The following is a 26,083-nucleotide window of genomic DNA, read 5'->3' as shown; positions in this document are numbered from 1 at the left end:
CCTGGTGTGGTGAGGGCCTGCAGGGCACTTCCCCTGTGCTGTGGTGTATAACTGGAGTTGGTGGGCGGGGCCGCAGTCCGACCTGATGTCTGCCCCCAGCCCACCACTGGGGCCACAGTCAGACTGGTGTGTGCCTTCTCTTCCCCTCTCCTAGGGGCGGGATTCACTGTGGGGTGGCGTGGCCCGTCTGGGCTACTTGCACACTGCCAGGCTTGTGATGCTGGGGATCTGGCGTATTAGCTGGGGTGGGAAGGCAAGGTGCACGGCGGCAGGGGGGGGCAGGCTTAGCTCGCTTCTCCTTAGGTGATCCACTTCAGGAGGGGCCCTGTGGCAGCCGGAGGGAGTCAGATCGCTGCCGGAGGTTTGGCTCCGCAGAAGCACAGAGTTGGGTGTTCGCGCGGAACGAGCAATTTCCCTGGCCGGAGCCGGTTCCCTTTGGGATTTTGGCTGGGGGATGGGCGGGGGAGATGGCGCTGGCGAGCGCCTTTGTTCCCCGCCAAACTGAGCTCTGTCGTCTGGGGGCTCCGCAGCTCACCCTCCCTTTGTCCTCCAGCCTTCCCGCTGTCCGAGCAGAGCTGTTAACTTATGACCTCCCAGACGCTAAGTCGCGCTTGCTGTCGGAACACAGTCCGTCAGGCCCCTCCGCTTTTGCAAGCCGGACTCAGGGGCTCTGCTTGGCCGGCGAGCCGCCCCTCCGCCCCGGCTCCCTCCCGCCAGTCCGTGGAGCGCGCACCGCCTCGCCGCCCTTCCTACCCTCTTCCATGGGCCTCTCGTCTGCACTTGGGTCCGGTGACTCTGTTCTGCTAATCCTCTGGCGGTTTTCTGGGTTATTTAGGCAGGTGTAGGTGGAATCTAAGTGATCAGCAGGACGCGCGGTGAGCCCAGCGTCCTCCTACGCCGCCATCTTCCCAGAATCCCTCTAATGCTTTTCCTTTTGAATGTATATTGGTCTATTTGGAACATAATTAAATTCTTTTCTCAGGATTGTGTTACTTAAGCAGGTTAGGAATTTTCAGTTTTCTCTAATCTCAAGTCTTAAGATGAACACCTTTATAGCATTTCATCATGGTTTTAGCAGAAATATACATTTTTAAGGACTAATCATGCCATAGTCATCATAATTATTTAAGTTCTTAGCTCGTGTTGTTTTGAATGCACAAAATCTATTAGACATTACATTATGGACCAAATTACCTGTAACAATTTTAAGTAAAAAGTCTTTTAATAAAGAGTGAACATTACAACATACTTTAAATAAATTCATAAAACCCTGAAGTGCAATAAATGCTTTTTATTGTATGCTCATTTCAATGAGTAACATTTAGAAATAATAATCCCACATAACAATGACAATCTTATTTTACAGCGTGTACATCATTTACAGCCACATAACACACTATTTTAGATTTTCCAAATTTAATATTCTGAAGTTAAGAAAGATAAAAAATTTATTCTCAAGGAACAGATCCTTATCTGGTGCAAAAACAGAAAGGTGAACATTATTTAAAACACAAAGTCACAATATAGCATAAAGTAAAATTACATTTTAGTTATGTTGAACAGCTGAGTGTAAACATGAAGCAACTATAACTTAAAAGTACACATCATATGCATTACATTTATGAACAGGAGTTTCATTAAATTTCCCTAAACCAGCTTTTTATATTAAGCGCCATTTTGATTTGCAGCATGCTAACACAAAGCATTGTTAAAGGGATGCATATTTTAAATTTATACACTGTAAACTGAATATCCACCTCCAAACTCTACTGGCAGCATAGTGTTTTGTTAAATACTGCATATATACTGCATCATATTGAAAATTCATGTTAATAATATGGTATATAGATTTTAAAAAATCAACATTTCCAATAATGGCATAAAATTGCACCTTTAAACATTAGAGCAAGTACAAATAGAACAATCATACTTGCTAAGACTGCCCTAAAAAGAAACTTCTAAACATAGTATTTAAGAAAACTGTTCTCCCAGTTTAAACTTTAGATCATTAAGAAATATAGTGCTAACTTTATTTGCAACACTACTGTTGCATCTGTTTTAGAAAGCCACATTTGACTCAAACATACTTTTGTCATATATGCCATACTGAAAAATCAACCTGAACATCAGAAAAAAGAGAACTGTAATCCTAAACTTCACTTTACACTTCAGGAAAGAATGCTATATTTTAAACATCCTATCCTGTGATAAAATCTTAGCAGCTCTGAAATTCTTTTTAATAGTACTGAATTAATATAAGCTGTTTTCCAGTGGAATTTCTTTTAATGGATACATAAAACTTTTGCCATTTCTGGAATTCAATTTTCAGGTACCATAAAAAAGGCCCAATGACTAAGTGACTGATGCATGACTAAATTTTATTTCCCCACTTCATTTCTAAAATCACATAAAAGTGAGGCTTGCTTGCCATAGCAAAGCATTGTTAAACTCAATTATGTATGATCTTTTCAGAAGTATTGATCTCTAGTATGATCAGCCAATAAAGTCATTGTCTTTGCTCTTCCCTTCTGTAGTTTATGCATATAACACTATTAAATAGACACTTAAGAGTTTTTCTGCAACCATTCTATGGTGCTTCTTGAATTCTTTAAGTAATTTTCAAAGGGGTATAAGATCCCCTGTCATTTCAAATATTTCAAGATCTCTAATACAAAGAATGTAAAGTTATGATTTACTATCAAGCTTTGGAACTAGATGAAACAGTTCATGAAATTTTCATCCCATGTAGTGTATCATATTTTCTAAATAGCTTCTTTCTTTATATTGATCTTATTACATAAGAGCCTCCTTGTGGTGCCTCATAATATGCTGATTTTTTTCTGATGGTCTTCGGAATCCCTTCTTGCAGAATTCACACCTGTGTGGATAGTCTTTTGTATGTATTGATATCACATGTCGTTTAAAGCCCGATGCATCTGTAGTGCTGTATTCACAATACTCACATTGGTAAATCTTCCTTCCAGTGTGGGTCTTCATATGTTTTTTGAGTTCATTTTGTTGCCTGAACCCTCTTTTGCACCTTTTACACTTCAATGACTGATCCTTAGTATGAACTGAAAGGATATGACCACTAAGAATAAATGGATCTGATGTTTTAAAGTCACAGTGCCTACACTGATGAATCTTCCTACCCTTATGGATATCACTATGCTTTTTGAGCTCAGAAGGACGATGGAAACCTTTTTCGCAGACCTCACATTTGTGAGGAAAATCCTTAGTATGGACAGATATGATGTGCCGCTTAAGGTCACTTGAGTTGGTGCTCTTATGGTCACAATGAGGACACTGGTGTGTCTTATGTCCTTGAAACAAATCCAGATGGCGTTGAAGCTCCCTCTCATCACCAAATGCTTGAGGACAATGCTCACATTTATATGGCAAATTGTTACCATGTTTAGACTTAATGTGAGTTTTCAGATTTGACTGATCTGCACACCTGAAGACACAATACTGACACTGATATGGCTTCTCACCAGTATGGGTTCTCATGTGTTTCTTGAGTTCAGAAGGATGTCGAAAGCCCTTACCACACTCAACACAAACATGAGGAAAATTTTTGCTATGAACAGCCAGTAAATGTCTGTTTAACAGTCCTTGTTCTGCAGTTTCATAGTCACAGTATTTGCACTTGTGCATCTTCGGCTCCTTGTCTCTTAATATAAGTTTATTTGAACTCAGTGGACTAGCCTCTCTGTATCTTCGTGTGTATTCTGTAAATTCATGGGTTTTGTCAACTTTGTTTATAAGCTTATGGCTTTCCAAGTGGTTATGGAAACTCACTTTCTTGTTAGTTGTGAAGTCACAATCTGTACACTGGTATTTTTTTCTCATCAAATGATCAGGATGATTCTTCATGTGTCTTTTCAAGAATCCCCTGGATTTAAACTTTTTTGTGCAAATATGGCAAGGGTATACTGTCAGGGGCTGTCCATCAGGGCCTATTATAACAGCTAGATAAAAAAAAAGGAAGTTATGACAGTTGGCCAGATTGTTTTAAAGGGTTTTACAACAAAGGTGCCAAAATTAACTGACATTCACAATGTGAGAACTATACTAGTAGAATAAAATCCTGTAGAATAAAATGCACATTAAAAGTGATTTGTGATAAAATACCTCATTTAAAAAGTAATGAGCATCACCATAGTATAGACCATTCACCTGTCAAAATGTTATATACATTTTGTAAACCAGAAATAGGCAACCTCTGTGAAACCAACCTGAAAATTCTCTTTGAAAACAACATTTGGGTAAAGAGCATACAAGCATAGTTTTACTAAATGTCAAGCACTTAAAAAAAAACCCAACTATTTAAATCAAACGCAAACAGGTATATGGGAATAGGACTACTCTGTAACAATGGACTCCTTTTCCTTTGTTTACCAAAAAATGTTTCCACGTTTCAAATCATTATAATATTCATAAAGTATTAGTATTTTTACCTGTTTGCCACTGCCTGGTTTCTCCCCTTCTCCTCTTCTTGGCTTTTTGTTTAAGTACTTTATTTGTATTAATGCTATCACAAATTTGAAGGTACTGTGCTGCTGTACTACTTCTGCTTTCTAATGTTGAGTCCAAAGTATTTCCTGAAAAAAAAATGATACACTATTAAATTACATAATATTTATACTTTTTGGTTTTGGATAGATGAATTACTAGAGATGACATGGCATTAAGTTACCATTGCGGTACTAAATTCACAAAGTATACCCATATTCTTTCTTTTATACCCTTACACACACACACACACACACACACAACTACAAACACTTTAAATATCATGTGAAATTAACTTTAAACTATCTCAATTTATTCATCCTAACAGAATAAACTAATAAGGTGAATGTAACATGAGACAATGAATTTTATGACCCAAACAAAATATTGGCATCAGATCAATTTCTCACCAATGAAGGCCGATGATGTCAGGCTCTGCGCTGACAACGCAGAACCTATTTGGAATTTTCTCACCCTGCCCGCCTCCCGACCCTCTCCCTCTCTCTGAAAATGAACGAATAAACAAACAAACAAAAAAAACTTAAAAAAAGAAAATAGTTCTGCCCCAAAGAAGACATTAACAAGCAAATGGTATCAAGGAGAATTTTTACTTTAAAATAATTTCTATTTTAACCTTGGCTGCAGCAACTTTTTACTAGACATGTCTCTGGAGGCAAGGGAAACAAAACAGAAGCAAAAATCAACTATTGGGACCTCATCAAGATAAGAAGCTTCTGCACAGCAAAGGAAACAATCAACAAAACAAAAAGGCAACTGACGGAATGGGAGAAAATATTTGCAAATGACATATCGGAAAAAGGGTTAGTATCCAAAAATCTATAAAGAACCTATCAAACTCAACACCCAAAAAACAATCCAGTGAAGAAATGGGCAAAAGACATGAACACACTTTTCCAAAGAAGACATCCAGATGGCTAACAGACACATGAAAAGATGCTCAACATCATTTATCATTAGGGAAACACAAATCAAAACCACAATGAGAGGGGCGCCTGGGTGGCGCAGTCGGTTAAGCGTCCGACTTCAGCCAGGTCACGATCTCGCGGTCCGTGAGTTCGAGCCCCGCGTCAGGCTCTGGGCTGATGGCTCAGAGCCTGGAGCCTGTTTCCGATTCTGTGTCTCCCTCTCTCTCTGCCCCTCCCCCGTTCATGCTCTGTCTCTCTCTGTCCCAAAAATAAATAAAAACGTTGAAAAAAAATTAAAAAAAAAAAAAAAACCACAATGAGGTATCACCTCACACTTGTCAGAATGGCTAAAACTAACAACACAGGAAACAACAGATGTTGGCCGGGATGCGGAGATACGGAACACTTTAGTGAGAATGCAAACTGTGCAACCATTCTGAAAAACAGTATGGAGGTTCCTCAAAAAAGTAAAAATAGAACTAACCCATGACCCAGCAATTGCACTACTAGGTATGTATCCAAAGGATACAAAAATGCTGATTTGAAGGGGCTCATGTACCCCAATGTTTATAGCAGCACTACCAACAATAGCCAAATTATGAAAAGAGCCCAAATATCCACTGAGTGATGAATGGATAAAGAAGATGTGGTATATATATACAATGGAATATTACCCAGCATCAATCAAAGAGGATGAAATCTTGCCATTTGCAACAACATGGAAGGAATTTGAATGTATTATGCTAAGTAAAATCAGAGAAAGATAAATATCATGTGATTTCACTCATATGTGTATTTAAGAAACAAAACAGGTGGACAAAGGGGAAAGGAAAAAAATAAGATAAAAAGAGAGAGGAGGTAAAAAGAGACTTTAATACAGAGAACAAACTGAGGGTTGCTAGAGGGCTGTTGGGTGGGAGGATGGGCTAAATGGGTAATGGGCATTAAGGAGGGCATTTGTTGGGATGAACACTGGGAGTTTTATGTAAGTGATGAATCATTAAATTCTACTCCTGAAATCGTTATTACATTATATGGTAACTAACTTGGATTTAAATAAAATTAAAAAAATTTTAAATAAATAAAAAAACACCATTACATTTAAAAAAACAAATAAAATAAAATAATTTCTATTTTATAATTTTCTCCATAGCAGCCTTTTATGATTCATATTGTAAGTTGCCCAACATCTGTATCATGAGATAAAGCTAAAATGAACTGCACTTGCAGAATACCATGCATTATGTTTGTACCTAAATTAATCAATTCCCCAAAGAGGAAAACTCTTATGTAACTAACTAGATAAGATATGACCAGGCAAGTAAGAGTCTAACCTATGTGTCCATACACACAAACCAGTAACTGGTTATTTTCCAAACACTATATAAAAACTGGCTATTTAACTTATATGTCGCATATAATGTTCTCTTACCTGATGCTTGACAATCTTCATACCTCCGGGAAACTCTTCTTTCATCTCCTAAAAAAAAAAGGCTAATTAAAAACTGATATGCTGAGTATAATGATTACTAGTGGATCACATCTTAATCTACAAAACTCTTACTTTGACCATTGTTCCTTGGATTAAACTTTTTTGTTGTTGAGTTCTTCCACTCCCATAGATTAGATATAATTTCACGCACTGAAAATAAGGGCTACTGTTAGCATCCTTGGAACTGTTAAAATCTAGAACAATCTTATTTTTAAAATAAAAATTGAGTATATATTTCTGCAGAATACACTCAAAATTGAAGATGTTCAATAAATGACTGTTGAATGAATGAACCTTTGGAAAAACTGAGATAAGATAATGCATTTGAACACCAAAACTTTTCAAAATAAAGAGTATACCTGGACCATCTTGTAAATTAAGTAGGAATGAGGTTACATAGAAAGAAAAAAAAAAAACCCTGATAAATTTACCTTCCGTTAGATCAATTTACCTTCCATTAGATACTTTCTAGAAGAGCACACCTGGTTTCCTGTTTCTTTTCAAACCCCCCAAATCTTATTTGTGGTGTTAATACATGAAATAAGTTTTTGAAAAAGGGGAAGGATCAATTTTCAAAGGATATTCCTATTTTAGAAAAATAAAACTTTTTATGACACTCACTTATACAGGTAGGATTTTGAATAAAGCCTACTGAAAAACAATAATGCATTAAGCAAGGCTTATTTTAAATAACACAAGATATATGGTAGGAAAATCACGTATGTAACTAGAGATTAATCAGTCCACAGCAAAACATTTTATATTAGTCAACTCATGAGGGCCATTAGCACAGCATATTTAATGACCTAAAGGCTGATCAAATAGATATGTTATGTACTTAGCAGGTGAAAAAATGCCAGTGTCCTACCATATGCCGCAGCCCAGACAACAGGGACAATTGTTTTATTAACATCAGAGTCCTCAAGCTGAGTCTCAGGGAGAGAAGTTCCTTCCTCTTCCCCTACAATGACTTCCATGTAAACTTCATCTGCTATTTCAGCGCAACCTAAATTTTAGAAATAATTGCTTGTTTATAACCCCAAATATTTAATAAATGGGTAAAAAAATTCCAAACAATTAAAATTTTTCCAACTGTCAAGATTTCAATTTTGTTAATTTTAAAATTACATTAGGCACTTGGGAGACGAGTGCCTCTAGGAGACAATCATTTATTAAAACTCTTATTCTCCTCTTAGAACCTATCCTATGAAAATGACTTTTAGATTATATAAAACATTTGCGCTTGGAATATATTGACTAATTTTATAGTCCACTGGGCATTACGAGCTTGTAAAAAATGCTGCAGTCCGTAATTGTGCTTGACTGATCTTTAGAACTCAGAAAGCATTTCCCATAGAATCAATACTAGAAAGTGATCCTTGCTACCCCATATACTATAACTTAAATGCAGTTCTGTACACGCATTGAAAAGTAGTCAAAAATACTAGTAATTGAAAAAAATTTAAATAAAAATAATCAAAGTCATATATATGTATATATAAAACATAATGTATATATAAAGTGGTCTTCATGAGTATGTGGACATCCTTTAACAGGCAGGATTTTCAGAGACTCTACTGAGAAAAGAAGCATTAAGTGAGACTCACTTTTTAAAAATATAGTATTGGAGTAAAAAAATATAAACCTAGAGAATCATTTAGTATATTTTATGTGACATAATCATTTCGATTTAAGCTGTTAGGTAAAAAAGTGGCTTTGAATTTATGCTTTTCCTTTGATTCACATATTGGGAGCTTCTATTCACTATGGAAGCAATGTGGAAAAAATGTGAGAAAAAAGTGTCCCTTTTCTCCCAAGTTTCCCTTCTTTCAATTAACGAGAAAGAGACACTGGTCTAAGCTTTCCACTTAGACAAGGAATTCTGGCATCAGTTAACTTAAGCTTCAGTCTCCCAACTTTTATTGTGCCCCTTTACTGACCAATGAGTAAAAAATAATAATAAAGAATTTAAAGACCAAATAGAAATTACTTCATTTAACACTTTTCCTCTCCAATCAAATCCTCTAGACTTACTTGTTTTTAGATTATCAACTGTGGTGTATTATTCATGTTTGGGATTGGAATTCAGCTTCCCATGGCTTCTAAGGAAGGAAATCTGAGGCGTGGAGGTCAGAGCACAGTCTAGGAAAAGCTGAGTATTATCTAGGTAATGCACTCAAGTGGAGGCTTTTGCCCTTCCAGGGCAAAACAGTTTTGTCTCAGCATGGAAAGAAGACAGAAAAAGCCATAGTGAAGGGCTGCATTCCTACACTGAGGTGAGAAGAAAATAGGCAGAGTATAACGTGCCCTCATAAGGAAATGGGCAGCATGGCAGGAAAGGAAATCTGAGGAGTTATTTTCACCGTATGGTACTCAGCCCCAAGAAACCTTAAGCAGCAACTACTTGGAGACCATCAAAGGCATAATAAGTAAAGATCCTGGGAGCTTAACTTACTTGGGAGAATACTTACTCATCTAATCCTTCAGTGACAGAAGGAGAACAACCAGTTAGCCTTTCCACTGCTAAATCCAGAGAGGCCAATGGTGTTCACTGCCATGTGGAAAGAACACTGGCAGTAGAGTTAGATAGCTAAGAGTTGAAATTGTACATTCCTCCCTTAATATTATAATGATCTTGGGCAATTACTTAAGTTCCCTGAGCACTTTTTTCCTCCCATAAAACAAAGATAATACCACCTACCTCGGAGACGAGTTGTGAGTATTAAACATTTATGCAACATATCCAGTAACACAGACAAAATAGATGCCCAATAATTACCTATGTATTTGTGGGCTCTAATGAAGTCAGGAACTCTATGTTGTGTGTCTCTGTATCCCTAGTATCTGAGACATAGTATTTCATGTTTGCTGATTTGAATAATACATGTATGCATGAATGGTCAAAAGGACTGTTTTCTTTTAAATTAATTACAGCAAAGGTCTGACTTATTTTATTGAACTTTGCTCCTATATAGTGCTTGTATCTCTGAGATTGCTTATTTTTTTTTAAAGAACGCATGATGGCTACTGATAAGTCACTACAGTGCCCCTTTTTCTTACTAATATCATCTTCTTCTTGAGAAGAATCTTTAACTGCCATGTAAACCATCTTCTCCCGCTGCATTCGACTCTGGTCAAGCACTCCAGCTACAGAATGTCCATTGGTGTACTCACTCTCTGTGACAATTTCTGTTCCACCTTAAAAATTAAATCACATATCAATATAAAGAAATATCATGAAATAATTCCCTAAGTCAATAAGGAAGATATATAAGAAATATTTTCCTTTGGAAAAATATTCCCCAAAATATTCCAATATAATGTCTAAGTGTCAAGAGAATTTTGTTATAAAATACACTCTGAATTTTCAGTAACCACTGAGAAATAACAACAAATGTTAACATTTACATCATACTTATATGCAAAGCACTATAGAAGTCTTTAATATGTATTTTACCCATTTAGTCTTCACAATAGCCCTATGAGGTAGTTACTATCATCATGGCCATTTCATGGATGAGGGAACTAAGGCAGAAAAAGGTTAAGTAACTCACCAATAACCACTCAGCTAAATGGCAGAACTAGGATTAAAATCCAAGCAGCCTGCCTCTAAGCCTGCCCTTAGATACTCATTATAACTTCCTACTCTAAATCAAAGCCTCTCCACTCATTTGTTTTGATAATCCCAACCATAACATTCTACTTATGTTGAAAGAATCCAAGAATGATATATTCTGCATTCCTGCTTATTCACATACAATTTTTTAATATTCCATCCCCAAAGAAGTCTATAAAAATCTGCACTGGGGTGCTGGGGTGGCTCAGTCGTTAAGCATCTGACTTTGCCTCAGATCATGATTTCACAGCTCATGGGTTCGAGCTCCGGGCTCTGTGTTGACAGCTCAGAGCCTGGAGCCTGTTTTGGATTCTGTGTCTCCCTCTCTCTCTGCCCCTTCCCCTCTTGTGCTCCATCTATCTCTCTCAAAAATAAATAAACATTAAAAAAATCTGCAGTTTATGGGGCGCCTGGGTGGCTCAGTCAGTTAGGTGTCTGACTTTGGCTCAGGTCATGATCTCGCAGTTAGTGAGTTCAAGCCCCGCATTGGGTTCTGTGCTGACAGCTCAGAGCCTGGAGCCTGCTTCAGATTCTGTGTCACCCTCTCTCTGCCCCTCCCTTGCTTGCACTCTGTGCCTCTCTCTCAAAAATTAAAAAAAAAAATAAATAAAAATTTAAAAATCTTCACTTTAAAAGATAGTCACCAGAAAAGAGTAAGTTTTCATTCATAACTATTACAGCAATAAATTAAAATTAGTCTTTGTACCTATTTCAACATCATCTTCAGCCTCAGCTTTAAATATATACACTTTTATTACTTCTGAACCAAATCCATCTTCTTTAACATCTTCCTGTGAACCATCACTGCCAATTTTTAATGGTGTGTTCCCCATATGCTCTAATTTTTCCCCAACATCATCCACTGTAAAATATAAAGAAGAAACTATTTTAGACAAAAGTATAACTGACATTTAGTGGATGTCATAAGAGCAACATGAAATGTGTTGATCACCTATCCACTGTATTCACTTTATGACCTATTATGCAACTACTGAAAGTGCTTTGTTTCATGAAAAAACAATATACAACATCAGATATACTACACAATTGTAACTACAGAAAAAATTTATTCAGAGATTTTAATTTATATATATGAAATACTTAATAACCACAGAGCCTTAATTAAGATGGCTTTGGAAACAAATAATCTTCCATTACATTCAACATTTTAAGTTAAATCCTAACACCAAAATTAATAACAGAAAAAATCAGAACATAAAAATACATAGTACTCATAAAATAAGCTCACATAAACAATTCCCAAACTAAATAGCAGTATTTTTAAAACCAATCAGCATATGAAATTTAGAATTGGGAAAAGAGTAAACATCACCTGAATGATTTTATAAAAAGGCCTTTTCAGAAACTATAAAAACAATATCTTAATACTCTTAATTTCTGTAGAGTCAATGGAAGACAACTTCAAACCAGAAATTTTGTATACTTCTATATTCACAAACATATGCTAGACTTAAAAATCATATAGAAAGGTAAAGCAACAATATTTGAGAGTATTACTTACATTTTAAGTATACATAACATTTTTATTCTCTACAGTGTTTAAGAATAACATTTATTTTCACATGAATACTATGCACAAACTATGCGATAAGTACATATCAATAAACTTTGTTCTTTAATCATAAATATTAATATATTCCTTCAAATATTATATGACTACCATTTTTTATTTCAATGCTATACCTATAAAAACTGAAATATAATCTAATTGAAAATCTGCTTCTACCTATTATGTATATTATAGCATCATATATGAAACATAAAATCCTAAAGCCTCTGACTATATCTAAACAATTCCAGAGCTACTGAAAAAAGAATAAACTGACATAAAAATTATTAATTCAGTATTCTTAAAAAACGAATTTCAAGAAGATCTAAATAGGTCGAAGTCTAGATTTCCTGTACCTCCATTTTAAATTGATACATGCAAATTCAAAAATATTCTTTTGGCCTTTCAAAATGGTGGAAAACACATTTCAGAAATTCTTTTTACAATGCAAACCTACTTCAACTCTGTGATTAAATATAAATTATTCCATACTATTTAAGAGTTCAAAGAGTTTGTCTATGAAAGAAAGGACCTAAATAATCAAAATAAATTGACTAAATATGTTCATTCCAACATAGCCCCTAATTCTATTACTGCATTTCCTGGAAATTTTTTTTTACAATGGGACAGATTAAAATGAAAGAAAAAAAGATGAAGTATCTTATATTATCGATTTAATAATAGCTTCTCTTTTAAAACATGTTGAATAAAGCAATGACATCACAGAAAAAAATTAAAAGATGCAAGTTAAGATTTCAGAAAATGTTTTCTCATTCTTGAAAATAAAGACATAAGATATACAAAACCTCAAAAAGTGTCCAAAATATGAATTTCTTAAGTTGGAATAACTTATAGTAAATAAATGAAATACTGAAAATACTCTCATTTGATAAATACTGCTTTATTATCATTGAATGGTTTAAAGTGATCATAGCTACTTCTGGAACAAATGGAATTAAAACTATAATTCACAAAATTAAAGCTCATGAAATGAAATACACATTTTTTTGGTCACTTCTCAATAATTTTGTACCATAGTTTTTGCTTTAAATATTGAAATAACTGTTGCTATCCTGATTCCATTTATACCTTAAGGTCATCCATGGTTTAACGTATCCATTATTTTCTACTTAGATTCCTCAGAATGAGCAACTTTGAAATGTATTGAGTAACCAAACTTGTTTTGTATTTTAAGATTATAGAAGGTTATAAGGTTATTAAAATGTTACTATGCAGTTTTAAGAGATAAACCATCAACTTCACCAAGATTTATTCTATATTCTTTGTTACAGAAAGTACAAAGGTAACAAAGATTTAATGGTCAATCAAGCAATTTTAGAAATGGATCCTCAAAGACTCTTAATGCAAATACTAAAAATACCCCAAATTAAGGCTTGCAATATCCAAGTCCCACAGTGTTGTTTCTTAACCCACAGGACATTCCAGACGGTAATAGCAAGTAATATTATCCACATCACAGAATTCTACTGGTGCTAAATGTAACATAAAACAGTAAGATGCATTGTTGGTAAGTCTGCTAATGTTTGATATTCCTTTATAGAACTCAATAGCACAATTTGATTAAAAATTCAATATAACATTCCTTTTAAAAGCTAAGTAGGCTTTTTACTGCACCCCTTTTATGTTACATCTACCAAAATTATATTATGGATATGTTATTATCAGTATAGAGTATACTGATGTACTACAGAGATTATTAGATCAGGCAATATGTAAAGAATCTGTATTTCACAGCACTAAAACAAACACAAGTTACTAACATTTAGATTACAAAAGTGTTCCAGTTCCAAGTGTATACCCAAGAGATCTGAAAGCATGTCTGCACAAAATCTTGTACATGAATCTTCATAGCAGCATTATTGATAACCAAAAAATAGAAACACCATATGTTTATCAACTGATGGATAACTAAAATGTTTATCCTTATAATTTAATATTAGTAATGAAAAGGAATGAAGTACTGACACATGCTACAATATGAATGATCCTTGAAAGATTATGCTAAATGAAAGAAGCCAGACACAAAAGGCCACAAATTACATGACTCCCTTTATATGAAATGTTGAGAATAGGTAAATCTATACAGACAGAAATTGGATTAGTTGTTGCCAGAGGAGGGGGAGTGGTATGTGGCAGAGAGGTGACTGCTAAAGGGCATGGGGTTTCCTTTTGGAGTGAAGAAAAAATTGTAAAATTGATTGTGGTGATGTTTATACAATGCTGTGGAATATACTAAAAATCACTGCACACCTTAAATGGTGAACTTTATGGCATATGAATCATATCTCAATAAAGTTGTTATGTTAAAAAAAACACAAAGGTGTTAACTTTTCTTTTTTATCCTTGAAATTGCTGAGGTTTGATGACATCTCCCATAATGACTATACCAAGACATTTTGCTTTTTACAAGATTATGTTCCCAAAAGAAATATACAGTAAAACCTTGGTTTGGGAGCATAATTCATTCCAGAAGCATGCTTGCAATCCAAAGTAATCACATATCAAAGCGAATTTCAAGAACCACTGGCTCAGTTGTGATCATGTGACATTCAGCATCACATACTACTCATATTGCAAGACATTGCTTGTTTATCAAGTTAAAATTTGTTAGAAATGTTTGCTCCCCTGGCAGAACACTTGCAAAACAAGTTACCTGCAATCCAAGATTTTACTATAAACTGATTTTATAGGTAAAAAACAATTTGAAAGCATTATATTGGTTCATTATTTAATGGAACTTCCTTCTTCCAGTGAAGCCTTTATAAAGATATTATGGATGTTAGTTATTTTTAAAGAGCACACCTAGGATAATTTTAGACAGATATAGTTACTCTACATTACTTTACAAGTTACTTAGCACAAGTGGGAGAGCTCAGCCATCTGTTAAGATAAACAATTTGTGATGTTTGGCTTAAAAGGGGAAAAAGCTCAGATGCACCTCAGATATGAGACAAAACAAATTCCCTACCTCTAAAACTTAGCTATGGTAAGAGTTCCTTATAGGAATATTAAGGGACTCAGAAATAAGACAAATGTCTGTTTTAAGTCCTCAACTTTATCTCTTAAACATTTTGAAAATCTCTATCTTGGAAAGAAAAACAGAGAAGAGGACTTTTTAAATTAACACTGAGGCCTTTAAGGTAATTTATTCTCTTCACTCCTATAAGATTCAAGGGCCAAGAGAAACCAAGAGGTAAAGAAAATGAAGTGAAGATTAAGAGATGAAGGGAAAAAAGGGAAAAACTAAATCAAAAGAGAATAAAATAAAACAAATGAAAATGGTAAGGAAGAGCAACTAGTTCCAATTTGAGTAAAATAATCATTATAAAAATGGTCAAAGAACTGGGTGGTAGGAAAATGGGTGATATAAAAAAATATTTAATTTTTGTATATTCCATGTTCCACAATAAAAAAAACTGCTTAAGTTTGTTGTTGTTGTCCTTACTAATGATTAAGGAGTTCATTAATTCTCAGACTAAATTTCCCCTAAAATGATCCCACAGCAATCCCAGTATTTGAGCAATACAATGTTCTTTATAATCTTCAGTTTACTCCTATTAGAGTAGAAAGACAGAAGTCCTTTGCATTTGACATATAGGGCAATATAAAAATAAATACTGTGAATTAAAATATTCTAGAAACTCTTTCAAAAAAAAACTTCTGCAGAATCAAATCACATAAGACATGTTAAGGTATGACAATTCACAAAACATATAATGTCTAAATTTTAAACTATTTTAATATCAGAGTTTGACTTGACAAGTACTCTCTTTTAAAATATTTATTTATTTGGAGAGAGAGAGAGAGAGCAGGGGAGGGGCAGAGAGAGAGAGAGAGAGAGAATCCTAAGCAGGCTCTGTGCTGTCAGTGCAGAGCCCAACATGGGGCATGATCCTATGAACTGTGAGATCATGACCTGAGCCGAAATCAAGAGTTGGGCACTTAACTGACTGAGCCACCCAGGCACACTGACAAGTACTCTTTTAAAGGCACAATATTATTTTGGTACTAGAAAGGCTACCAACTTTTGTCACACCATTTTATATAATCATAACCATAGTTGTTTTTTTTTAAACATCAGGTTAAGATATAAATATGGAATTGCTTTAGTAATGGACATCAATTTAAAAAGACGTAATAACAGTTTGCACAGTCTTTTAGTGACTTAAATCATTCCCTTAAAAACAATGTAAATATTCACCTCCAAAAGTGGTTGTAGAGGGAAAAAGTTAACATGCTATACTTCAGAATCATATTTACAAATTAAATCTAATGTTTTTAGTTTTAAATTCACTGATACATATATCACCACTTCATGCACACATACACATTCCTCTACTTGTTGATGCACTTCCCAATCAGTCCTTTTTTATTTTAAAAATAAAAGAAAAATCCACCATGAAAAAGTGAACTTTATCTAATTTTTATTACTTCCAACATGATCCCTCCAAATTGTATAAAGAACAGACCTACTTCTTCCTCAAGTTCCATCAATAACTCATCATGAGATTTTTATTATTGTTGCTGTTCAGGCAAACCCACCACTTAAAATGAGAACAAGATATTTCTATCTTCCTCCTTCAGATAGAATGTCTTAAAGACATCATAAAGCAATCTGAAATAAACACATCAAGGCATTTTTCGCACAGAATATACACACGCATATTTAGACAAAAAATAAACACAGGGAGAACTGCAGAATACAATCTGAGTTTAAGATTTCCTTTTCAAGTATTTGATAAAAAATTAATTACACATTCCTTGATATATTATACTTAAATTCCTAAGCAAAACTTAACTGACAACTCCAGTACCTACCACATTAAAAAGCAAGCAGTGGTTGCATAAAATAAACTTCCTATTTTGAAATATACATATTTACCATTAAAAATTTTATCAGTTAATGTTCTTGTTGAACCTTCCTTTTGGTGCTAATGTATTAATAAATTACATTAATTTACCTAATTGTGGTATGAACTTTCATTGAGTAAATTAAAAATATGAGCAAGTTCAAAAAGCATCTCAACAATACAGCTTTGTAAAAAAATATTTTGCAAAATGATTATCCTCGTGTCTTTTATTGACTAGATCCCCCATCCCAGAAAACCTTTCCAGGTTATATATAAATAAATCTCCCAAGTAATTATGTACTTTTGTTTCACTTACAAGATATCATTAAGTAGTCTTCAGAAGTGCTCTTGACATCATCATCATCATCATCATCATCATCATCATCATCTTCGGTTTTAATAGTAACTGAAGAACCAGGAACACCACCAGCTGCTTGAATCACAGTTTCTGTATCTGAATTAGTTACAAGAACCTCCTCTGATACCATTGTGGGAGAGTCAACTCCTGAAACACAATCTTGGACCACATGTTCTAAGTGTCCATCAGGACCAGTAACAAGGTCAGCCACAAAAACCTGCTCAGGTACTCTAACGGTTTCTGTAATTAGCTCAGAAGTCAAGATATGATCACTATCATCTTCCTCTAAATCTTCTTCAATAGCAACATCAGCTTCAAGTACAGCTTCAGGAACAATTACCCCTTCTGTTACTACATCAGTCTCAGTGATGATATCAGGCCCATGGACAACTTCAGCTGCAAGGCCATGATCAAGAGTTATCCCATCATCTGTGACAACATCAGAAACTAATACAGCCTCAGGAACCGAAACAACAATATGGTCTCCATCGATATGCGCAGTACCAGCCATTCCAGCCACTATAATACAAACAATTATCCAAAAAAAGTAAAGTTATTTTATTAATTAAAAGTACTATATTTAATATATCAGATGACATAAAGCATTTCAAAATATGAAGTAGTCCATGCAAACTATCATCTTAAAAATCACTGACAATTTAAATGCAATAAAAACCATCACCAGGAGCATCTGGCTGGCTCAGTTGGTAAAGCATGTGACTCTTCATCTTGGGGGTTGTGAGTTCAAGCCCCACATTGGGTGTAGAGCTTACATTAAAGTAAAAAAATAAAAACAAAAATAAAAACAAAAACACAAAACATCACCAACCAGGAACTGGGGTGGAGGCAGGTGAAAACAATGTTAGTAAAATCTAAATTAAGAGCTTAAAAACAATGCACTTTATTTTCAAGTAAAACGTAAAAGCCACAATGAGATATCACTACATTAGAACAGCTAACATAAATGAACAATAACACCACAGGTTGGTGAGGATACAAAGAAACGATCTCTCATACATTGATGGCAGAAATGTAAAATGGTAGCAACCACTCTGGAAAATATATGGCAGTTTCTTAAAAAACTGAACATGTATTTACCATAAAACCCAACATTTACACTCTAGGGCATTTTCCCTAGAGATATTAAAACATATGTTTACACAAAAAACTGTAGATAAAAATTCATAACAGGTCATTGTGGCTATTACACATAATTGCAAAAAAATAGAAAACAACCCAATTGTACTTCCAGCAGATAAATGGTTGGTAAAACCAACTCTGGCACATCTCTATCATGGAATACTACTCAGCAATAAAAAAAGGTGACAGACTATTGATACATTCAACACCTGAATGAATCTCCAGAAAATTAAAGCAAATTACTAAAGATTATGATACTATATAATGTATAAATGGAATCATTAATGTAACATTCTCAAAATTACAAATTATAGAGATAGACAACAGATTCAAAGTTGCCAAAGGTGAGGGTATGTGTAAATATATTGGCATAGCATATATATGGTAATGGAATAGTTCTAGATCTTTATTGTGGTGGTGTTTACAAAAATCTATATATAGGGTAAAACTACACAGAACTATATACACTTACACAAATATATGTAAAAATAATGGTGATAACTTCAGAAGGTCTTTAGTCTAGTTGACAGTAATGCACCAATGTTAACTTCCTACTTTTGATACTGTAGTACAGTTATATAAGATGTCACCATTCCAAGAGGAGGAGTACAAGCTACATGGGACTCTATGTACTATTTTTTCTACTTCTTGTAAGTATAGTATTTCAACAAAATTAAAATCAAAATAAGAAGGACACACAAACATAAATGCGTACTAATATGTTAAATTAAGTTTGTAAAATATGGCAAGCTTAATACATTATAAAATATGCATTAGAAGCATAAAAGTCCCTAGAATTCTTTATCTTATAAGAATTACTATATTCAAAAGTGGAAAGCATCTTTTAACACCTGATTTGGGGGGAAAAACCCAACTCACTGTAGACAAAGATTTGGTTTGATAAAATTCATACATAGGGACTCTAAATTTCACTAAGTTCTAAACCAGTAAGTCTAAAGGAACAAAGCTTTAAACAATGTTTTTCTTGAGCACCAACTCCTACCTTCTTTACAAATATTATAAAAGTATAAAATCACTTCATGAAGAACTCTTAAGTTTTGCCTCACTGAAGTGTACAGGAAGCAAATTAATAGAGTCTATAGTCCAGGTTATAACAAAATCATCTACATTAAATAATCTAATACAAAGCCTTCTCCACATAATGATCACTTTCTATAAAGTCATACCTGAAAGAGTGCTATACAGTGTTCACTATTATTAACCAATTCATTATGGAAGTTAGTTAACAAGTTAATATGGAAACCAGTACACTATCAAAAGATAAAGTGAGAAAGGAAAACTACCTTTCAGGATTATCTTCCTTTCTACCCCTCTGTACTGTCCTCAATATTCTCAAACTCTTACCTAAACCACCATATTACCCCAAAAGGAGAGAGCTTCAATCTTGAAAATCTGGTAAGCAAAGGGAGTATGTATAAAACAAGTACTTTCTATTCACTGGTTACTCCACCAGCCATTTTGGAGATGGGGAGTTGGTGGAGGTTCAAATCGAACATTCAACCAGACTAGAAATGTGGTTTTTAACAAGGAAAAATTAAATGTTAAGCCTATAAAATTCATAGTATTGGAGTTCTATGTATATAAACAATAAAATTAATATTTTATAAAATCCTTCCACAAGTCAGACTTAAAATATGGAAAATTCTGGAGGTTAGTTTGGTTCCTGAGAGTACACACTAGGGAATGATGGAAAGATAGAATAACACCAAATGCTGGCCTGGGTTCAGATTAACCTGACTGGGAAGATTCTAGCCTCTACTCTAGTAGGAACTTACAGGTCAAAATAAACCAGATGTAAGCATTAAAATAAATCCAAATATGCTTGTTCACACTGAACTAAATAAATAATATCAAGGATCCTAGACCAAGAATTGACAAGTTTCCCACCGGGTGCTGACATATTACTCAGACCAAGATCCAAGATGTCACCTATTAAATTTTGCTTTTTCCTCTCATCAGCTCATCTGCTTAGTTAGATCTCATGAGCTTAGTTAAGCTCATCTGCTTAGTTTTCCTCTCATCTGCTTAGTTAGATCTCATTAAACTTCTAAACAAAGTCACTTATTTACGCACTAGCTGTATTTATTGCTTCCTGACTATGCATCAAGCAACCTACTAATATTTTTACAAATAGTATCTTATTTAAGCCTCAGAACAACTGTATGATGTATTATTATCTCCTTTTTAAATATGAAAGAACTATGGTTTAGAGAAGTTAAATAAACTTGCCCAAGGTTCAAGCTGAGGACTGAGCTTATTGTTTAATTCTAGACTGGCTGTTTTCTACCTGTCTACAGGAGGAGAATAGAGTTTATTTACTCTACATACTGTTTTTAAGAGATTTATAGGGTTAACCAAGTGAGTCACTATTAAAGAAACAGTTTGAGAGAGAGAGTAAAAAGATCTATCACAAAGTCACTCAATTAAATTTTAAAGCATTTAATAAGCAGCATTAAATGGTATTAAAAATGTATCTCACTAGGTAACAAATTATAAATGGTAAAAAATCATCATTTAAAAAGTGTGAAATCAATGAGGTAACCAAATAACAATAAGAAATAAGTCATCATTTCAAGAATTTCCCATTTCACTAAAGTTATTTCATTTAAATGTGAATACCTGAAACTTCACCAGAGGTATAGCATAAAATTTGGTATTTGTTGGGTCTGTCTTGGGCCACATGTAAGGCTGTTTTGCTATTTAAATCACTGAGCAACCAACATACTTTTTGCATCAATAAAATCTTAACTATTAAATTCAATGGAACAGATTCCAAAGAGAACCATTGTACCGAGACACAAGCAAAGTTATACAAACCGTTTTGTAAATTTAAAAATCTCAAATATCCTTCAAAAGAAACTGGCCTACTAAGTTTCTGAATTAATGTTTCAGGTTCTTAATATAATAGCCAGCCCATCCTGACCAAGAACATTATAGAATTTAGAGATCCTCTGACACAGTATATTTACTTGACTAGCTCTACTTGTGTATGCCAACTCTGTTTCACAAAGATCATTAATTTTAGGGATTCCAAATATCTAAGTTTCTATGTTGACAGAAATTTAATTTTTTTTTTACATTTATTCATTTTTGAGAGACAGAGAGAGAGCACAAGCGGGGGAGGGGCAGAGAGAGAGGGAGACACAGAATCCGTAGCAGGTTCCAGGTTCTGAGCTGTCAGCACAGAGCCTGATGTGGGGCTCGAACCCACAAACTGCAAGATCATGACCTGAGCCAACATCGGACGCTTAACCGACCGAGCCACCTAGGCGCCCCAATTTGAAGAGAAACTGATACAGGCTGCAACATGGATGAAACTTGAAAACCAGGCTAAGTGAAAGAAGCCAGACACAAAAAGGCCACATATGGTATGATTCAATTTATGTGAAATGTCTGGAATAGGTAAATCCATACAAATATTAGTGGTTGCCTAGGTCTGGAGCAGGGTAGGGGGTGACCACTAATGAGTATTAGGTTTTATTTCTTCAATGACAAAATGTTCTAAAATTAGGTAGTGGTGATGTTTGTACAACTCTGTGAGTATAATAAAACCACTGAATTGTATTCTTTAAAATGGGTAGGCTGTATGATATATGGATTATTAACTCAATACGAAAAAAAAAGGATGTACATAATATATTTCAACATGCATGTTCTACTTCCCTACCAACTAAAAGGAAGTAAAGTATTAGATGTAATAAGGGGTTGATTAAACCTTAAAACACTGAAGAAGACTAAGGAAAAAGAAGGTAAGAGGAGCATCAAGGAAATATTCACCAGCAGTAAATGGACATTTTTTCCCCAATCTTTGAAAGGAATCAGGCTTTACTTGCTAATACGCAACTTCTTCAGGAGTGAGGGGGGTCTGGAAGTTCACCAAATGCTACAGGGTGGATTAAATTTTGTATCATATGGAGACAATACTGTATTTTTTCCATTTCTAAGGTATCTTATTTTTAAAATTTTTAAAGGTTTATTTATTTTTGAGAGAGAGAGAGAGACAGAGTGAGAGTGGGGGAGGAGCAGAGAGAGCGGGGGACAGAATCTGAAGCGGGTTCCAGGCTCCAGGTTCCAAGCTGTCAGCACAGAGCCTCATGTGGGGCTTGAACTCACGGACCGTGAGATCATGACTTGAGCTGAAGTCAGAGGCTTAACTGACTGAGCCGCCCAGGTGCCTCATAAGATATCTTATTTTTAAAAAGCAAAAAATTAAAGGTGACATTTCAACCAAAACTTATTAACATACTGAAGTTAAAGTGTTCCAGTATTTTAAAAACTACCTCTAAGCAAAGAATTCACAACATTCGTTGTGAAAGCTTTACTCTTGAATTCTTTGTCCTTCTTGTAGAATTTATTCCTGTACTTTTTACACCCAAATCACTTCTAAGTCATTCATAATCAACACAATTGACTTCTGATTCACTTAGCAGAATAAATTAATGACTGCTTTCTACTTCATCAATTGACTATATTGTCATCTTGATCTCAACCATATTCAATCTTGATCTGTGCACCACATCTTTATTCATCAGACAGAAGTGTCATGGAATCAGAACTGGAGAAGACCTTAAATGTTATCTAGTCCAATCCCCGCACAAATCTGAATTAAGTAATTTGCCCAAGTTTACACAGATAGTTAATAGGACAGCCAAGACTAGAATCCAGTTCTTCTGATTCTTAACATTGTGGGCTTTACAACAGGGGAGAAAATAACATATTCAACCACATTAATGTGAAAACAGTAGTAACATTTTCTTAATTGAGAAAAGTATCACTAGTTGTAATCCTCCATCCCTAATATCCTCTTTGACAATTCCACAATACCTTGTGTTTGTTTATCCCAATTTACTATTTGTTTTTTCTACTCTCACTCCACTTTTCCTCAATTCTTACCACTCTATCCTTGCCTCTAATAGTTCAGATACCTCAATCTCTTCTATAATTCAGACTGACCCTACCCAAATTCAGTTTCTTTGTTGACTGTTATACAGTCTTAACATCTTCATGAAAATAACTACTGTTAAGAGGCTACTGAAAAACCTGGCCACAAAAGCAGAGAATCTTTTCTTTTTTAAAAAAAGAAAAATGTAATGCTATTAGAAACAACTTTCTGAAGATACTGCATCAGAATATAATTAACCACCTAATGCATGACTTTCCTATATCACAATATAAGCATCTAACTTCTTTGAAATGATTAAAGTAGTTCCTTTACTAGTTTTATTAACAAAAGCAATTTAAAATGTATTTTAGAAAACCAATTTAAAATTCCCTATATTCAAGAACTAATGTGGTTAGTTATGTAAGCTGAATTTTTTCATTTTCAATGCCATATTATTACTATATTCCAAGTTTCCTTACCTCAACCTTCCCACAAAATTTTAAGAATGACTTTAAGCAGACTACTGACACATAGCTTTACTTTAAGAAAATGAACCCTACAAATGGATTTTCCCAGCAAAAGAACAACTTTTCATAAATTCTCCCCTTCCTCAACATAGTTTTGACATTTAATATGCTCTGATTTTAAAAAGAAAAAAAATATAACAAAGAAAATGCTTTACCAAAATCCTGCATAATCATGGTATGGGCCATTCTACAGTCTGATGTGTGCAATCCAAGACTTCCACCACCTGAATCCATACTTAGCAAAGTTCATTCACAAATCTCTGTAAAAGAAATGGTTTTAAAATAGTTTAAATATGTTTAGGCCAAAGTCAGTTGTTCTGAGAAAAAAAAAATGCAATGGAAAGTATGCCTCAGAACCAGGTATGCAAATCTCATTACAAAAGAAAAGAAAACAAACCATAAACCTCAATTAGATGCTTTATGTGAAAAACATAAGTAAAAGAAGGGCTAAATGAAAGGAAATAAATCAAATGGATAATAAGACACAGTAAAGGTGAGGAGCCACAGGGGAAGTGATAGAAGCAAGCAAAAGAACAAAACTGTAGCACTGACATTCCAGTTAAAATGTAGGTTATAAGAGAAGAAAAAGAACAAGATGACAACAAACAATAGTTGGGATATTTATACATTACTAGAGGACTCAGGTGTCTAGTATTAGTGAATTTCATCCAGTGGCTCTCATCCATTTCTTCCAGACCCAGATCAGCCCTGCAGCGGAGCTCTGCAGATAAACTTGTGTTCCACCTCTGGCTCCCGGGATTCTACTTATAATGTAAAATGTTCTATCCCAGTTTCCCTGGAGTTCTTTGAGCCAGTAAGGACTTCTGGCCTCACTCTACTACATTCTCTTGTCACATAGTTTTGAGGACTCATGGAAACATGACTGCTTCCTAAATATGGTAGAGATAAGATCAATCACATATAAACATTTAGCAAATTGTTCCTTTCAGAATATCATTTACTTGTAATTGTACAACTGATTTTTTTCCTTAGTGATTAATAAAGTCATGTTAGCTTCATGTTAGTTTTGAAAGCAAGGATTCAATCTATTTCACTTCAAGTGATGTATCCTATATTTAGGATCCACAGACAGTATGGAACCTAAAGTCGGATGCTATCACTAAACATTATTTCTTACAATTACATAGGTGTATTTCCCATTCAAACATAAGATTCTAAGTATATCAATCAAAGTAATCTGTCAATTTTATAAAACATTTGTCTCATTTTTATTTAGGAGTGTTTAATAAATTAGGCTATACTGCACAAAAGATGAGATTATCATTAAAGTTTTAGAAAGCTGCCATGTAAAGCAACTTAATCTATCCTTAAATAAGGAGATTACCAAGATTTTTTTCCTTGCCTTAAAGTTCTGTAGGAGGCAGAAGAGTATAACATTTGAATGGTGCAGATAAAAATCCTACAGTAGTAGGTGTCATTTCTGTGTATCAATTGATTGGACAAAATCACTTTATGTATGAACAAAATTACAAATTTTTAGAAACTCTTCTGTATTTTTCAAATATCACATTGTTTTCTGTCTCCAAAATGAAGTCATCAGAGGCAAGAGAGTTCATGATAAACTATCCATATGTTCACAGAGATATATCAAAATGTCATAAGGACTGATTTTAACATTTAAAACAGTGTACTATATCAACTTTAGAGTATTGTTTTCTTTATCACATAACTAATAGAACTACAAATGCCTTAAAATGTTTTAAACACTTAATTTTAATTATTAAGTAAGATAAAATATTAAATTGTTAATCACCTTAATATGACTGTCTTGAAGAAATTGTAGATTTTCTTACATATTGTAAAATAAAATCTGCAGCAATTTGTTTTTGTTATTTTTCCTTTTGAACTATGTTATTTTCTTTGGAAAAGCGTTCTCTTTACCTATTGTAAAAATACATTCAAAATTAGACATTTTAAAACATTTTCAACCAAATCTCTTACACAACTTAAGAATTTTCTTTACACTTTAACGTGCAGAGTGAGGTAAAGAACGGCTCAAATGCTCAAATCTGTTCATCTAAAAAGCATCCGGAGGGATTCCAACAGAAATAACTACCTACTACGATATTAACAACATTATTACAATTGAAATTCGACCACTTCATTAAACCAAAATCTTCTTTCTCTAAAGCACATTTAAAAAA

The 26,083-nt window shown here is 34.3% G+C and overlaps 1 protein-coding gene across 1 annotated transcript; it reads right to left on the bottom strand.

The window, feature by feature from the left end:
- Positions 1-1,276: 1,276 nt before the first annotated feature.
- ZNF711 (zinc finger protein 711) lies at positions 1,277-25,796 on the bottom strand. Its single transcript, XM_047076286.1, has 11 exons — positions 25,693-25,796; positions 24,551-24,808; positions 24,074-24,178; positions 17,307-17,867; positions 11,256-11,411; positions 9,994-10,131; positions 7,802-7,939; positions 7,006-7,083; positions 6,874-6,921; positions 4,461-4,604; positions 1,277-3,971 (listed from the first exon to the last, which is right to left on the bottom strand). Exons 3-11 carry the CDS (start codon positions 24,150-24,152, stop codon positions 2,794-2,796), a joined length of 2,520 nt encoding a protein of 839 aa, XP_046932242.1. The 5' UTR covers positions 24,153-24,178; positions 24,551-24,808; positions 25,693-25,796; the 3' UTR covers positions 1,277-2,793.
- Positions 25,797-26,083: the final 287 nt, after the last annotated feature.

The sequence above is a fragment of the Lynx rufus genome, unplaced genomic scaffold (genome assembly GCF_022079265.1).
Source record: "Lynx rufus isolate CCGP_SWC_20201006 ecotype Redwood Valley unplaced genomic scaffold, mLynRuf1.p SCAF_14, whole genome shotgun sequence".
NCBI lineage: Eukaryota > Metazoa > Chordata > Mammalia > Carnivora > Felidae > Lynx > Lynx rufus.
This window is presented reverse-complemented; position numbering and strand designations above follow the sequence as displayed.

What these genes read in the sequence shown, in the direction of transcription:
- ZNF711 (XM_047076286.1), bottom strand. Translation starts at nt 24,152, where the DNA reads ATGGATTCAGGTGGTGGAAGTCTTGGATTGCACACATCAGACTGTAGA. An exon ending in CATGATTATGCAGGATTTTG is followed by an intron (nt 17,868 to 24,073) that starts GTAAAGCATTTT and finishes TTTGTATTATAG; the next exon opens with TGGCTGGAATGGCTGGTACT. An exon ending in TGAAGATGATGTTGAAATAG is followed by an intron (nt 10,132 to 11,255) that starts GTACAAAGACTA and finishes TTAATTTTTAAG; the next exon opens with GTGGAACAGAAATTGTCACA.